At 42.0% G+C, this 15,158-nt stretch overlaps 2 protein-coding genes across 2 annotated transcripts in view; one reads left to right on the top strand and one right to left on the bottom strand.

The window, feature by feature from the left end:
- The window catches only part of capn5a (calpain 5a), a 32,435-nt gene extending 19,532 nt beyond the window's left edge, over positions 1-12,903 (top strand). The window contains exons 4-13 of the mRNA XM_063005109.1: positions 1,947-2,155; positions 2,765-2,957; positions 3,042-3,235; positions 4,606-4,683; positions 4,981-5,176; positions 5,731-5,847; positions 8,375-8,571; positions 9,052-9,173; positions 9,257-9,393; positions 10,255-12,903. Of these exons, the coding sequence (XP_062861179.1) occupies positions 1,947-2,155; positions 2,765-2,957; positions 3,042-3,235; positions 4,606-4,683; positions 4,981-5,176; positions 5,731-5,847; positions 8,375-8,571; positions 9,052-9,173; positions 9,257-9,393; positions 10,255-10,437 (1,626 nt within the window). The 3' untranslated portion in view covers positions 10,438-12,903. The remainder of the gene's footprint in view (positions 1-1,946; positions 2,156-2,764; positions 2,958-3,041; positions 3,236-4,605; positions 4,684-4,980; positions 5,177-5,730; positions 5,848-8,374; positions 8,572-9,051; positions 9,174-9,256; positions 9,394-10,254) is intronic.
- On the bottom strand, positions 341-829 carry ompa (olfactory marker protein a). The gene has a single exon (XM_063005110.1). It carries the CDS (start codon positions 827-829, stop codon positions 341-343), a length of 489 nt encoding a protein of 162 aa, XP_062861180.1.
- Positions 12,904-15,158: the final 2,255 nt, after the last annotated feature.

Genomic DNA, 15,158 nt, shown 5'->3' with positions numbered 1-15,158 from the left:
TTTACAAGTGTCAAAAATTGACAATTTGGATGGAATCTATGATTACAGAAAACACAATTCTTTATTTCAGTTCCTATTGAATTGCACACGGCAAACTAATACATATAATCTAATAACACACTCCCTAATTTATACCAAATACACAATTTAAAGTAAACATATTAAATAAATAAAAAGCATATTAAGTAAATTAAAAGTATATTAATAATTGTACTAGCCATAATGAACTCTTATAAAGGTGTAGTTTCACATTAGACATATTCTAAGCTCATTTCAAGAGTAAATAAAGAAAAAACAGGGAGAATATTGGTCCTGCCAGCTGCTTCTAACCTTGCTGATCTCAGGATGCCTCGTTCCTTTTAAACACCACCGAGCACTTGACGCTGACCTTGTCCACTCCCTCCTTGAAGGCAAACAGAAAATACATGACCTTCCTGACCTTGGCCAGCTCTGCGATTCTCTCCCCGAACTCCTGAATGTCGGCCTCCAGGCACTTGATAGGCGCGTCCTCTGGGTCGCCAGCCGACCTCCAGAACTGGCCGGTTGGCTCTAGGAGCTGGCGCGTCATCAGGTTGGTCAGGTCGGGAGTCCAGAGCTGGGAGATGCCTGTGACGGAAAGGCGGCCCGGCCCGACCAGGCTCACGTCCCAGTGTGAAAAGGTCAGGTCCTGGTCGGTGAAGTCCAGACGGTACACTGCCTCGTGAGGGAGGAGCAGTCGCTCGCCGTCCTGTCTCTTTTGGCCACGCTGCTGAAGGGATTGAACCCGTAGGCGCATCACTTCTGTCAGCTGGTGGTCCTCGGTGAACTCCATTTCCATGTCTGAGGCCATGACTAGTGTGTGTGTTGTAGCTACCGTTTGGCTGGTGGCTCTGTGGTTTTCTTCTTTCTACCCTGTAATGTTCCTACCTCTCACTTAGTCCACGCCTGCTCCCCTAGGGCAGTCAGCCTAATTTTGTTGGCCAGTATTGATTTGATTTCATACGGAGAGACAAGAGCGAATGGTGGATTCATGGTTGGTGTGCGATGTGTTGCATCACTAAGCAACAAAAGCCTAATGACGAACAAAACACCAGCTTGGTGCGTCTCCTTTGGGTTTTTCTTTACAACTGAGATTTTCACAACAATGCTTTAGTTACAAGTGTGGAAATGTAAACGACATGCAGTGATATTGTTTGCTAATTCTCACCCTAGAAAGACAAAGTTTTTCTCCTTTTGCTGGACAGCCGAGCTCACTGACTGACTAAACTTTGTAAACTTAGAGAGGAAGGGGTGCTTGGGTGGTGCAGCAGTCTCATACACTATCTCACTACCTCAAATACTTGACTCTTGGGTTCCAGGTGGTGGCAACAGCCAGGCTGGGCACTCCATAGATACAGTTGTACATGCCTGAGAGAAGTAAGGCCAGATGGGAAATCACCCCTTTTGCACAGTGACTCTTACTGTCTGGTTAAAGTGCCTGCCGGAGCAGTGGTAATATACCACTTTCTTTGGCTTTCTTTGGCCAACGTATGCATCATGCAGCTGGCAGAGGTCATTGGGTATATTCAAGTTGGGACAATGCATTTTTGTAGAAGAGCAATGCCACTGTCCTATTGTTGTTTTTCCACCTTATTCATTTATTCAATTATTTATTAATCCTCACTGATTGCTTTATTCACTCAGTCAGTGTTGCAATGGGCTTGCAGGAATACACCCTGGGCAGGGTGCCAATCTTAGGGCAACACATACACGTTCACCCAGTGACTTAATCACAATCAGTTTAAAGTTGATTCTTCATACCTGTTAGCAATGGGTGTGGCTAAAACACCCAAATTCCATAATTTAGAGCAGTGCCAGTTATGCTCCTCTGGACTTTTGATGAATGCCAACAGTCCACTTTAAAGCAAGACTCTTCTGGTGTGTATAAATGTGTAACGTGTATTTTTTTCATCTTTTTGTGTTTTTAGGTGATTCCAAACTGGAAGGAGCAGGAATGGGATAAAGACAAACCAGAGTCGTACGCCGGCATCTTCCACTTTCGCTTCTGGCGTTTTGGAGATTGGATGGACGTGGTCATTGATGATCGGCTGCCCACGGCCAACGGCAAACTGATTTACTGCCATTCAAATGACAGTAATGAGTTTTGGAGTGCACTTGTGGAAAAAGCCTATGCCAAGTAAGTGAACCACACAAGAGCATTGTGGGTAGGTGTTAAAGATGGCTGCATTCATCGGGTCTGAACTGATTTTATTTTATAATACACTATATACTGTTTGGCCTAAGGTATGTGGACATCACTGCTAATTCTTAAGTTTAAGTGTATGTCTTAGTGACAACAGTTTGTGAAAGGTCCCTTCTTGTACCAGCATGTGCCCATATGTACAATCTGAGGTCTATCAAAACATGATTTGGAGAGTTTGATGTGAAGAAACTCTAGTGTCCTGTACAGAGCCTTGAACTGAACCCTATTGAACACATTTGGATTTATTAAAACGTCCATTGCAGACCTTTATAGTCCAACATCAGCTGACCTCACAAATGTTCTTTCAACTGAATGGGCACAAACTGCCACAAATATATGCTGATGATGTATGTATAGTGTTTGGTAGACACTATGTAATAAGGAAACACGGTCATAAGCAACCATGTCTGTATGTAGACACCCGATTGGCTGATAGCACAGCTGGGGATTCGAACCCTGGATCCCACCAGTAGTAAGCTAGTGTATGGTGGACTAGCATAATTTACTGCTGTGCCACAGCACATAATGTTTCTCCCTTTCCAGACTGTATGGCTGTTATGAGGTGCTAGATGGAGGCAACACAGCTGATGCTCTGGTGGATTTTACTGGCGGCGTCTCTGAGCCCATCGACCTACTGGAGGGCCGTTTCGGTCAGGAAGAGGAAGCGCGAAACCAGCTGTTTGAACGTGTCCTTAAAGTCCACAACAGAGGAGGACTCATCAGCTGCTCTATCAGAGTACGTTTGCTTTACTCGTCTGATGAATCTAATCACTTCTGCTTCTGTTAAATTTTTTATATGTCACACGTTCTATACATGCAGGCGACCTCTCAAGCCGACATGGAGGCACGGCTGGACTGCGGTTTAGTAAAAGGTCATGCTTACGCAGTGACAGATGTGCACCGGATTCGTCTGGGTCATGGTCTGCTCGCCTACTTCAAATCCGAGAAACTGACCATGATCCGCATGAGGAACCCATGGGGAGAGAGAGAGTGGAACGGGGCCTGGAGTGACAGGTCAGTGCACATCTGCTCCTAACAGAACTACAGTATAAAACACAATTAATTTACCAAAATTAAATAGTTCATTTCCATTTCATTTTATTTTTATTAACCGCGTTATCCTGGTTAGGGTTGTGGGGGTTTCACCAGGAAAAATTCCTGGGCGAAAGGCGGGAATACCCTGGACAGCACCCTGTCCATCACAGCGCTTCAGCCATCCCCCGAATCCTCAGACACAGCCAATCGTAACTGTATAGACAGTCGAATCACAAAATCATCTGCTCTGCCACTAATGGCCTGCAGGGTGGATGGCGGTGCAGATGACTGTCTGTGGCGTTCTCTTTAATCAGTCAGTCTCTGAATCTTATCAGCACTAATGTGCTGCATCTAGGAGAGCCCTTAAATGCCATTTTTGTTGGGCTTTTGCTTGCGGGCTTATTGTCTGCATTTGCATGGTGTTTCCCCCTAATTGACGCTGACCAGCCTGCACAATTTGTGAGGCATTTTTTGTTTATGATGGATCATTTGCAGACGTAGTGGAAAAAGGAATCTAAATGTGGTGAATTCATCATTCAGTTCATCAGAAAGTTCATCATTTACTAACAGTTAAGGAAGGGGTGGGCAAAGTTTCTGGCTCAAGGGCCACACTGGGATTTAAAATTTGACAGATGTGCCATGCCAGTAGCAGATGGCAGAATGAACTAATATACATTGCATGTGAAACTTGTTACCTAAGAAGTAAAGACCACCTACCTACTCTAGTCAGTTTCAGTGGGAACAGTGTTGTTGATCACCAGTTTGCCAGCTTTATCGACTCGACTTTAGCTAAGGTCGGTAGTGTTTGCAGTGCGCCATCTAGTGGATTCAACTGGAACGCAGGGTATTTCAGGAAAAAAGGCGAAATGAATGTGGTATTTAGGACAATTTTGTAATTATTTGATGGGCCGGATTAAACAACCTAACAGGTCGTATGTGGCCCTCGGCCCGTAGTTTGCCCACCACTGAGTTAAGGTATGAATTCTAATTGTTTCAATGATGTAAAGGTCTCACATGCTGGGTATTACTCTTTATTGTTTACCCACACTGCCACCTTCTGGACGTATTAATCACCAACAGAAGACCAAAATCTGTTCTACACTAGACCTGTGATTTTTTTTCGTGTGTTTGCTATGTTTTTAATTGTTTTACAGCTCTGTACCTCAGACATAATGTATATTTATAACACATTTAAGTTATTATTTTTATTATGCAGCCTATTCTTTTACTAATTTGGCCAAATGTGCAAATTCAATAATAAAAAAAAGAGTTGATTAAATAAAAATTATTTTATGTACTATTTTGGTTTCTAATGCAGAGCATTTTGTTCCTTTTCTTATTGTGTGTAGTTCAGAGGAATGGCAGAGGGTCAGTAAGGGTGAGAGAGAGAATCTGGGAGTCACAGTACAGGACGATGGAGAATTTTGGTAAGAAATTATGTGCACCCAGTTGCCTCTTTTTGTTTAATGTTTCAAACAATGAAAACCGTTTTGACAATTCAGAAAAAAAAATCAGAAATTAGTGGGTTATCAAGTACTGGACAAAGTTATTTTGGAACAGGAGAGCAGTGCTTATGCAACAAAATGTATTTCCCCCCCTACAGAACATAAAATAAGCAAAAAAAAAAAAGGTTTATAGATCACACTTCAGCAGATACATCCACCCTCCATTTACTTCACTAGAATGATCATGTTTATTTGGCGACCACCTTTTTCTTGTTTTAGGATGACGTTTGAAGACTTCAGTAAGTACTTTACAGATCTGATCCTGTGTCGTCTCATTAACACGTCATACATAAGCATCCATAAAACCTGGGAGGAGGCGGTGATATTCGGAGCCTGGTCTCACAATGAAGATCCACTGAGGAACCGCTCAGGAGGCTGTATCAACCACAAGACTACCTACCTTCAAAACCCACAGGTCTGTCTGGGAGTTTACCTAGCTTCTGTACAAGTCTACATCTTCAGAACTGCTTCATTTCACTCAGCAGCTTTGCTGAATCTGCACAGCGTCTGATAAAATCCAGATGGAAAATGTTCAGCAGAACTCAAATTGTGTTTATCTTATTGGGAAAGGAAAGTGTCATGTGATGACATAACCATGAAGAAAAGCTTTTCAAATGCTTCTAAACATACACTGGAGCTTGTTATATTGTCATCTAAATTACTTGCAAATAAATTCTCACAGTTTTAATAATAAAATTTGAAGATTACATTACTAGCTAACTCTAGCCAGGTAGCATCCTTCACGTCTATATTTAATTAGTCACTACAAGCTGTAATTTGTTTCATCATTTACATTATTCTGGTCCAGGTTGCGTCGGGTCTGGTTAAACACGGAAAACATGGCCAACAGTCAATTTCTGTAAAAAAAAAATAAAAAAAAATAAAATGGAAGCCACCATAAAAAGAAATAATCACTGTACCTGTAAATTTAAGTGCATGAAGACAACTGACTGTTGTTGGTTTTTGCAGTATGTGTTTGATGTGAAGAAACCAGAAGACGAGGTTTTGATCTGCCTGCAGCAGAAAGATAAAAGATCTCAGCAGGGGAAAAAAGAGAACCTGGCAATCGGGTTTGATATACAAAGGGTACACACACACACACACATACACACACATACATACAGGGGTTGGACAATGAAACTGAAACACCTGGTTTTAGACCACAATAATTTATTAGTATGGTGTAGGGCCTCCTTTTGCGGCCAATACAGCGTCAATTTGTCTTGGAAATGACATATACAAGTCCTGCACAGTGGTCAGAGGGATTTTAAGCCATTCTTCTTGCAGGATAGTGGCCAGGTCACTACGTGATGCTGGTGGAGGAAAACGTTTCCTGACTCGCTTCTCCAAAACACCCCAAAGTGGCTCAATAATATTTAGATCTGGTGACTGTGCAGGCCATGGGAGATGTTCAACTTCACTTTCATGTTCATCAAACCAATCTTTCACCAGTCTTGCTGTGTGTATTGGTGCATTGTCATCCTGATACACGGCACCGCCTTCAGGATACAATGTTTGAACCATTGGATGCACATGGTCCTCCAGAATGGTTCGGTAGTCCTTGGCAGTGACGCGCCCATCTAGCACAAGTATTGGGCCAAGGGAATGCCATGATATGGCAGCCCAAACCATCACTGATCCACCCCCATGCTTCACTCTGGGCATGCAACAGTCTGGGTGGTACGCTTCTTTGGGGCTTCTCCACACCGTAACTCTCCCGGATGTGGGGAAAACAGTAAAGGTGGACTCATCAGAGAACAATACATGTTTCACATTGTCCACAGCCCAAGATTTGCGCTCCTTGCACCATTGAAACCGACGTTTGGCATTGGCACGAGTGACCAAAGGTTTGGCTATAGCAGCCCGGCCGTGTATATTGACCCTGTGGAGCTCCCGACGGACAGTTCTGGTGGAAACAGGAGAGTTGAGGTGCACATTTAATTCTGCCGTGATTTGGGCAGCCGTGGTTTTATGTTTTTTGGATACAATCCGGGTTAGCACCCGAACATCCCTTTCAGACAGCTTCCTCTTGCGTCCACAGTTAATCCTGTTGGATGTGGTTTGTCCTTCTTGGTGGTATGCTGACATTACCCTGGATACCGTGGCTCTTGATACATCACAAAGACTTGCTGTCTTGGTCACAGATGCGCCAGCAAGACGTGCACCAACAATTTGTCCTCTTTTGAACTCTGGTATGTCACCCATAATGTTGTGTGCATTGCAATATTTTGAGCAAAACTGTGCTCTTACCCTGCTAATTGAACCTTCACACTCCAATGTAGGTCCAATTTAGCCATGAAACCTCCCACACTAAAATGACAGGTGTTTCGGTTAGGAAACGTTTTCCTCCACCAGCATCACGTAGTGACCTGGCCACTATCCTGCAAGAAGAATGGCTTAAAATCCCTCTGACCACTGTGCAGGACTTGTATATGTCATTTCCAAGACGAACTGACGCTGTATTGGCCGCAAAAGGAGGCCCTACACCATACTAATAAATTATTGTGGTCTAAAACCAGGTGTTTCAGTTTCATTGTCCAACCCCTGTACATACACAGTGGCAGCACCACATGGTGGCTGAAGCCATCATTATTTTACCCTGAATGAGGCAGATGTGGACCGGCTGATCCCAAACTGTGCATGCTTAGTTTGCTGTTTTTTTTTTTTTCTTTTGATTTTTAAAAAAAATAATTTTTCCCACTTTTCCCCCCAGTTTTTCTCTCCTAATCTAGTTGTGTCCAATTACCCTGAATGCGTCCTCTATACTCATTCGATCCTTCCCTGCTGACTGAGGACGCCTCTCAACTGACATACGCCCCCTCTGGCACGTACAGTCAGTACAGACTGCATTTTTTCACCTGCACGAGTCAAGTTCATACACCGACGGGCACTGTGTACATCAGCATTATTCCTCAGCCCTGTGCAGGCGCCATCAGTCAGCAAGCAGGGGCCGCAGTTGCACCAGTTATGAGGACCTATGATCCGACTTTTTACCCCTAACCCTGAACAACAGCCAATCGTTGTTCTTGCAGCCGCCCAACCCAGTTGGAAGGCAGAGCTGAGATTCGATACAATGTATTCAAAACCCCAACTCTGGTGCGCTAGAGTACTTTACCGCTTCGCCACCTGAGCGGCCCTGTTTTAGATTTGAATTAAAAGGAAACTTTGGGGGATGGGGAAATGGGTAGCTGAAACAGTAGTGTTGCCAAAAACAATAATTTTCATTTCATTTTCATCACACACTTTATCCTGGTCAGGGTCGCAGCTAGCCCAGTTCAACTAGAAAGCACAGAGTGCAGGGCAGAAATACCCTGGACAAGGCACCAATCCATTGAAGTGCTTGGCCACCATCAATCCTCAGACCATAGCCAATCATGTCTGTGTAGACACCCGGTCAGCAGATTGTGGTGGGCTAGCATAACAGACCCTGTGCCACCCAGGCTCCCATCTCAAAATCAGTGCTTTAAATTATCCATGTTACTGTGACCAAAACAACTGATAATTTACTTCATTGGCAACTTTTTTTTTTATTATTGATTCTTGTTGCAGTCCCTACTGTGCTTTTTGTTTTTCACTGTCCTTTTTCTCATGCTGTGTATTTTTGTTTCACTAGGTGGAGCTGAACAGGACGTATCGCATGCATAAGTCCCAGCAGAAGTTGTTCAGCTCCGTCTACATCAACTCTCGCAGTGTGTTCTTGCGCAAGGATCTCAAAGAGGGACGATATGTCATCATCCCCACCACCTTCGACCCCGGACTACAAGCGGACTTCCTGCTGAGAGTCTTCACAGACGTTCCTTCAGACTGCAAGTAATGCACCAGACCACATGCTACAGCTGTCAAATTCATGTTAACATTGCTAAGGTGCCACTCGGGATTAAGTTATCTGATTGAGTGATCATGAATTAGGTCCCTGATGTCATGATGGCACAGTCATCCATGTACAGGAATTTAAAACTATAATTGTTCTGCTCTCTAGCCCATCAAAGGTGTCTTTAAGTTTGGGTGTGACCAAGGGGGCAGGTAACACCCCCCTACAAGCACTGGGAAACACTGGGTGCAAGGCAGGACTACCCTGGAAAGGGTGCCATCCACCCCTTCATACCTAGCCAATTATACTGCATAGACTCCCAGCTGGCTGATAGCACCACAGAGATTCAAACCCAGACCCTGAAGTTATGGATGTATATTTTGTGAGGGAGGGAAATAAAAAAAATGACCGATCAACTACATTTGGAATGAGTGTATAATGGAGTAAAATTGTTAACGTTGATTTCCTGTTTGTGTCAGGGAATTGACTGTGGACGAGCCCCCACAGACGTGTTGGACGGGGTTGTGTGGGTATCCTCAGCTGGTCACACAGGTCTATGTGAGGAGCGGAGTAGGACTGGAGGGTCAAGACTCGGATGGATGTACGTGATTTTATTACTGCATTACTCTAACTGCATTTGGTATATGTACTAGGTTGTGAATAAATGTGTTTGTTTTTCTTTAGCGTCTGATCCGTACCTCATTGTGAGCTGTGAAGGGCAGAAAGTTCGTTCCCCTGTTCACAATAACACTCTGAGTCCTGAGTTTGATGTGAAGGCTCTCTTTTACAGGAAGAAACCCAAAGAACCCATCTATATTCAGGTATGTTTAGAACAAGGAGTGTGTTCACAGCAGGCTGTAGTACTGCTGTTTATGTTTGGATGAGGTGTGAGAACTGCAGAAAACAGTCCGACACTGTTTGTACTTGATGGTCACAGCCTGATTTGCTCAGACTCAACAGATGGAGTCACACATGATGTGGTTTAAATGTTCCAAATTTTCCTTTCAAAGGCAAATTAGATCACAAAGTAACAGTGAAATTTAAAATGTATAATGTAAAACACGCTAGCACACCAGAGCTGACATTTTGAACTCGGCTGGGCTGGGCTGGGCTGGGCTGGGTTGGGTTGGGCGGCTATATGAACAACGATTGGCTTGTTGTTCATACAGGGAGGGAAAAAACCTCTGCTGACTGATTGATGGCGTCTGCACAGAGTTGAGGAATAATGCGATCAGGGTGTGGCTCTTCGTACACAAAACTGGTCCGCATATGAACTCGCCTCGTACAGGTGAAAAGATGCAGTCGGCTACTCCACACATGTCGGAGGGGGCATTGCTGTCCTCAATCGGGGCGGGGGTCAGCACCAGTAGAGAGGAAGCAAAATGCAATTGGGTAAAAATTGGACGCTCAAAAAATCGGAAGAAAAAGGGGAGAAAATGCATTAAAAAAAAATTTAAATTGTATGTGAATGGAAATGTTTAGATAATGTTTTGCATCGCAGAATTCTAGCAATAAAATTTTTTGGGTCAAACATTGTGTCCAATAGACACCTGGGTAGACAGATGCATTGAACACAGATGTTAGAAACTAGTATTGTAAAAACTTGATGGAAGGAAAATACTGCAAACAGTTTTCTGTCTTTCTGTCATTTTTCCACGTTCTTTTATTCTCACTCCGTGCAGGTCTATAACAAGAATGTCCTGAAAGATTCGTTCCTTGGTCAGGTGACTCTGAACGGTGATGTTTCAGACCTGCAGCAGGATCACACACTTCATCTGCGGGGAAAAGGAAACCGGCAGAACAGTGACCTACCAGGCATGCTCAGTGTGAGTGTCATCACCAGCAACGTCCTCACCAACATCTGAGAGTATATGGGTGAAGCGAAGATCATTTTCCCTTCGCATGACTACAATGCTGTAGTTTTGTCTGTTGGTGAACCTGTGGTAAAGCACTTTCTTCTGTTAGTGTTGTTTACATATTCTATACCTCTCTGATGAGCCTTCTGTCAGTCAGGCTTTACATTTCCTAAATATTAAGGGACTCAATGAGCTGTGTTTACAAAATCTCATGGGCCAAAATCATTACATTATATTGCCATTTTTATCTATATCATTTTACCACAGGAGTTTCATGCACACCTGCCTGTATGAATGTTTGGAATTGTATGCACTTAACATGTCAAATATTAGTTGTCAGTCAGAAATCTAACGTCGCTAGTAATTAAATGTGTTTACACAGCATGGTTACTCAAGAACCACTTACATAACAATCAGTATTGGTGGGCATTTGTTGTAGACTGCTTTAGATCAGGGTTTACAGTGCTAGTTGTGAAGGTCTGCTGACCTGCAAAGTTTCTAGCTTACTTTGCTCCCAAACACACTTGATCCAACTAAAGAAGGACTTACAAAATGCTTGGGTCTATTACACTTGTTTACTGTATGATGTTTCTCTTAATATGTTTAAGCTTTGTGTAAGAATCCTTCACTGACCGGTAAAAAAAGCAGTTGTGGCTTTGGAGGATGAAGCATGTTGGGGTCCTTTCTCAACCAACCTGGGTGTGGTGTATGCGGCAAAAGAATTGAAAGCGGGGAATTGGAAATGGAAATTTGTTTGTATTTTAACGTCATGTTTTACACTCTTTGGTTACATTCATGACTGGAATGGTAGTTACTTGTTACACAAGATTCATCAATTCACAAAGTTATATTGAACACAGTCATGGACAATTTTGTATCTCCAATTAACCTGACTGCATGTCTTTGCACTGTGGGAGGAAACTGGAGCTCCCGGAGGAAACCCACGCAGATACGGGGAGAACATGCAAACTCCACACAGAAAGGACCTGGACCATCCCACCTGGGGATCGAACCCAGGACCTTCTTGCTGTGAAGCGACAGTGCTACCCACTTAGCCACCGTGCCACCCGACCACATTGGGAAAGAAAAAAAAAGGAGGTAACTGCAAAGAAGTTGGGGACTACATGGCAACATGGATCCTTTTGGCATGTTCCTTAAGAGTCTGTGAGTTTCCCCCAGGCACCCCACCTTCCTTCCCCCTCCAAAGAACACAAGTTTAGGTTCGGTGCTTTAAATTCTCCCTGAGTAAGTGAAAATTAAGTATTGGGGCCATGTCCAGTATGTATTCCTGACTTGTGCCTTGTTTTCAGATGGCACCAGACCCACTGTGACTGGCTGTAAACATGAATAAATACAGTTGTAATTTGCTTTATTGTAGTGCTGTATTTAGATAGCTAGCTAGCTAGCTTCGTTAGCATTGCTAAACCGCGTTATTGTGTAATTACAGACACTGTGCTGAAACGAAGCAGTAAAAAGAAAGTGATGATTAATTATTAAATTTGTGTCTGGATAATCTAATTTAACTTTTTGACCCAGGAAAACCGGTCACTTAACAAGTACAGGACGTGACTTTTAGGTACGAATGACTTAATGACCAATGACCAGTTGATGGCGCTTCATAATCAGAAGTGTTTATGGGGAGCTGTTGAAAATGTTTACCCTTACTGTTTAAAACTTTAAAGTAAATCATTTACTATGTTTAATGCAATATGTTTAAGTAATTCCTTTATGTTTAATGCATTTCTTGCTCTTTTACATGCAGTCTAGTAGTAGTAAAACCTACATTCCCTTCCACCGTACAAGCACGTTCAATATCTGCATAATCTATTATATGTACAGTATGTGTGTATACAACACATGGCCAAATGTATGTGGAACCCCTTCTAATGATTACATTCAAGTGTTTTAGCCACAATTATTACTAACAGGTGCATTGAATCAGCTTTATGGAAAAAGATATGCTTCTAGCTGTGTGGTAACAGTTTGGGGAAGGCCCCTTTATCATCTAGCATGACTGTACCCCTGTGCCTTCTCGTCCAACACCAGTGCCTGACTTCACAAATGTTTTTCTTTTTCCACTAAATGAACCCAAGTTTACACAGACTCTTGTGGAAAACCTTTCCAGAAGACTTGAAGTTGTTGTGGCCAAAAAAGAGGTTAACTTTATTAATTCACATTTGGTTTTGGAATGGGACATTTACTGTGTGTTTGTACGTATATAGTGGGATGATTATTACAGTATAAAGATTTTTTTCCAGAACATGGAACAGTATAAACATCAAGATTGTGGTTTGTGCATGCTATCTTGAAATCCTTGAAAAAGTGCCATGTTGTTCTGCTAATCACCAAAGACATTTCTGGATGGTTTGCCTGTCTGCACTTTTACCCTTAAGTCAATCATGTATGATGCATCCAGTGCCAATTTTATACTTTGTGTATGTGTATTCACATCTGAAATAAAGAGAAATCAAGTAATGTGTTTTGTAGTTTATTTTATATTTTTGGTATCTTAATTAATAAAATAATACTAATAATAGTAGCATGGTATCTTTGCTGTTTTTATTAGGTACACCTCACATGCATGCACACTTATATCAGGTACATCTATCATAAACTGTTAAGAGAATACAATTACTTAATGTAAAGACAGGATCTGCCACTTTCCCCACCCCATTTGTACATCAGAATCAGCTTTATTCGCCAAGTATGTTTACACACACAAGGAATTTGTTTTTCGGCTGTTGTTAGCTCTCTACAATTTACAAACAATACAATATACAGACAAAACTAGATCATTTTTGTTTTTGTTTCTGCTTCTGCACTTGCCAACTTTAATTCCCTGAAATCGAAATGGGAAAAGCTATTGAAGAACTCTGAACTCACTTTTATGACTATGGAACTGGTTATAATGTGCTTTGGTACATGGTGCAATTATTATGCCGCAAGTAACCATCATAAGATGGTAGGTTGTGGTCATAAAGTTATGTAACAATACCCGAATGGTCAGCAACACTTTGCTTTTTAGCAGTTTCTGACAAACCATTTCACCTGGTACCAAAACCCATACAACACAACCAGAGCACATGGAGGAAACCCACATGAACACTGAAGAACATGCAAACTCTGGCTCTGGTTGCTGTGTTGGCCGTTGGATCATCAGTAATTTTATATGTATTGTATGTATATATATACATCTATATATATATATATATATATATATGTATTGTATATATATATATACATCTATATATATATATATATATATGTGTGTGTGTGTTATTGTGTGTGTGTGTGTGTGTGTGTGTTATTGTGAGGGAGAGATTTGATATCTTATGTTGGTTAAACTGAGTTTTCAGGGTACCTGCCTCTTCCAGTTGATTAATTGTATCTCTAGCACTGGTGACCTCGTTTAGTCCAGACTGTTGATTTATTAATGATCTAAGCTACATTGACAGTGCTGACTATATTGTTAATATAAACAGCCCAAACATCCACATCCCGGCCTGTTATAATTAGCTCCATACAGGTCACAACACTAAAATATTAATTACGTGCAGGTTTATCCTATTGTTGATATGAGAGGAAGGAAATTTACCCTGTGTGTGTGTATTCATGCTTGGTGTTGCAGTAAAACTCAGTGATGTGTGAGTTAGTGCTGATATTGGGTGTATAATGAAACCGTGACCTTCTCAATCATGTAGAAATGCCTATAAGGATATGGGTGCATAGTCTACTCATTATCAATACTTCATTGTATTGTGTGCTTTTTAAAGCATTTCATGTGATGTGTGTGTGTGTGTGTGTGTGTGTGTGTGTCAGTTGTACTGACCTGGAGGGTGAACTTACCTCCCACCATGTTCTGCACCCCTGCTGAGTTCCTCCTCCCTGTTCGAGCCTGATCTGTGCCCTTCCTCGCTTAAGAGGGATCAGGAATAGTGAATGAGAGGACGTCTGAGTCTGAGCTTATTCCAGCAGTAGGTGCAACGTTAACATACCATCAGAAAGGGAGAGTCTGAGCGAGTGTACACATTTCTTCGTCATCAGGAATACATACTCAGTGGATGTTTACTTGTCCTTGGGTCACCTGGGCGCCAGAGAACTCATATGTACTGCATGAAGTAAGTACCTGGTTCTTATGCAGGTTTAATACAGGATTAAATCTCATTACTGGTAGTAAATACCATCCCCTCCTCCACTTTGGTTACATAGTTTAAATGTTTAATAAATTTTTGTTGACTCCAATTTTTCCTCAAAACACCTGACCGTTTTTACATTATATATTTTTTGTGTTTGCATATAAAATGTGGTAACTATTCACAGTCCAGGATGGGAAAGTGAGTCCTCTGTGTTTAATAACTGCTGCTCTATCTTCTTTAAAAGCAACAGCTTTTTCTCTAGCTGCTGATCAGACTGGCAAAACAAATGTGTTTTATATAATTCTTGGATTTTCTTTGCAAGAACCACCTTGTTCAGATTATGCTACAACATTCAATTTGTGCAAAAGTCTGTTCCAGAATATAGATCATGTTCTGTTATGGTGTTTGACTCATGTTCTAGTCTGTTATCCTGTTGCATCATTAAACAGTTTTATGCTTCTGGTGACGGTATACCATCAAAATATTCTCCTGTAAAATGTTTGAAATGATTTGAATGAATTCTTTCTTTAAAGTTACAAGCTGGCCATTATCTGAAACAACAAAGTAGCCCTACATCAGGATGCTCCCACCACC

Source organism: Trichomycterus rosablanca, chromosome 11 (genome assembly GCF_030014385.1).
Source record: "Trichomycterus rosablanca isolate fTriRos1 chromosome 11, fTriRos1.hap1, whole genome shotgun sequence".
Lineage (NCBI taxonomy): Eukaryota > Metazoa > Chordata > Actinopteri > Siluriformes > Trichomycteridae > Trichomycterus > Trichomycterus rosablanca.
This window is presented reverse-complemented; position numbering and strand designations above follow the sequence as displayed.

What these genes read in the sequence shown, in the direction of transcription:
- ompa (XM_063005110.1), bottom strand. Translation starts at nt 829, where the DNA reads ATGGCCTCAGACATGGAAATGGAGTTCACCGAGGACCACCAGCTGACA.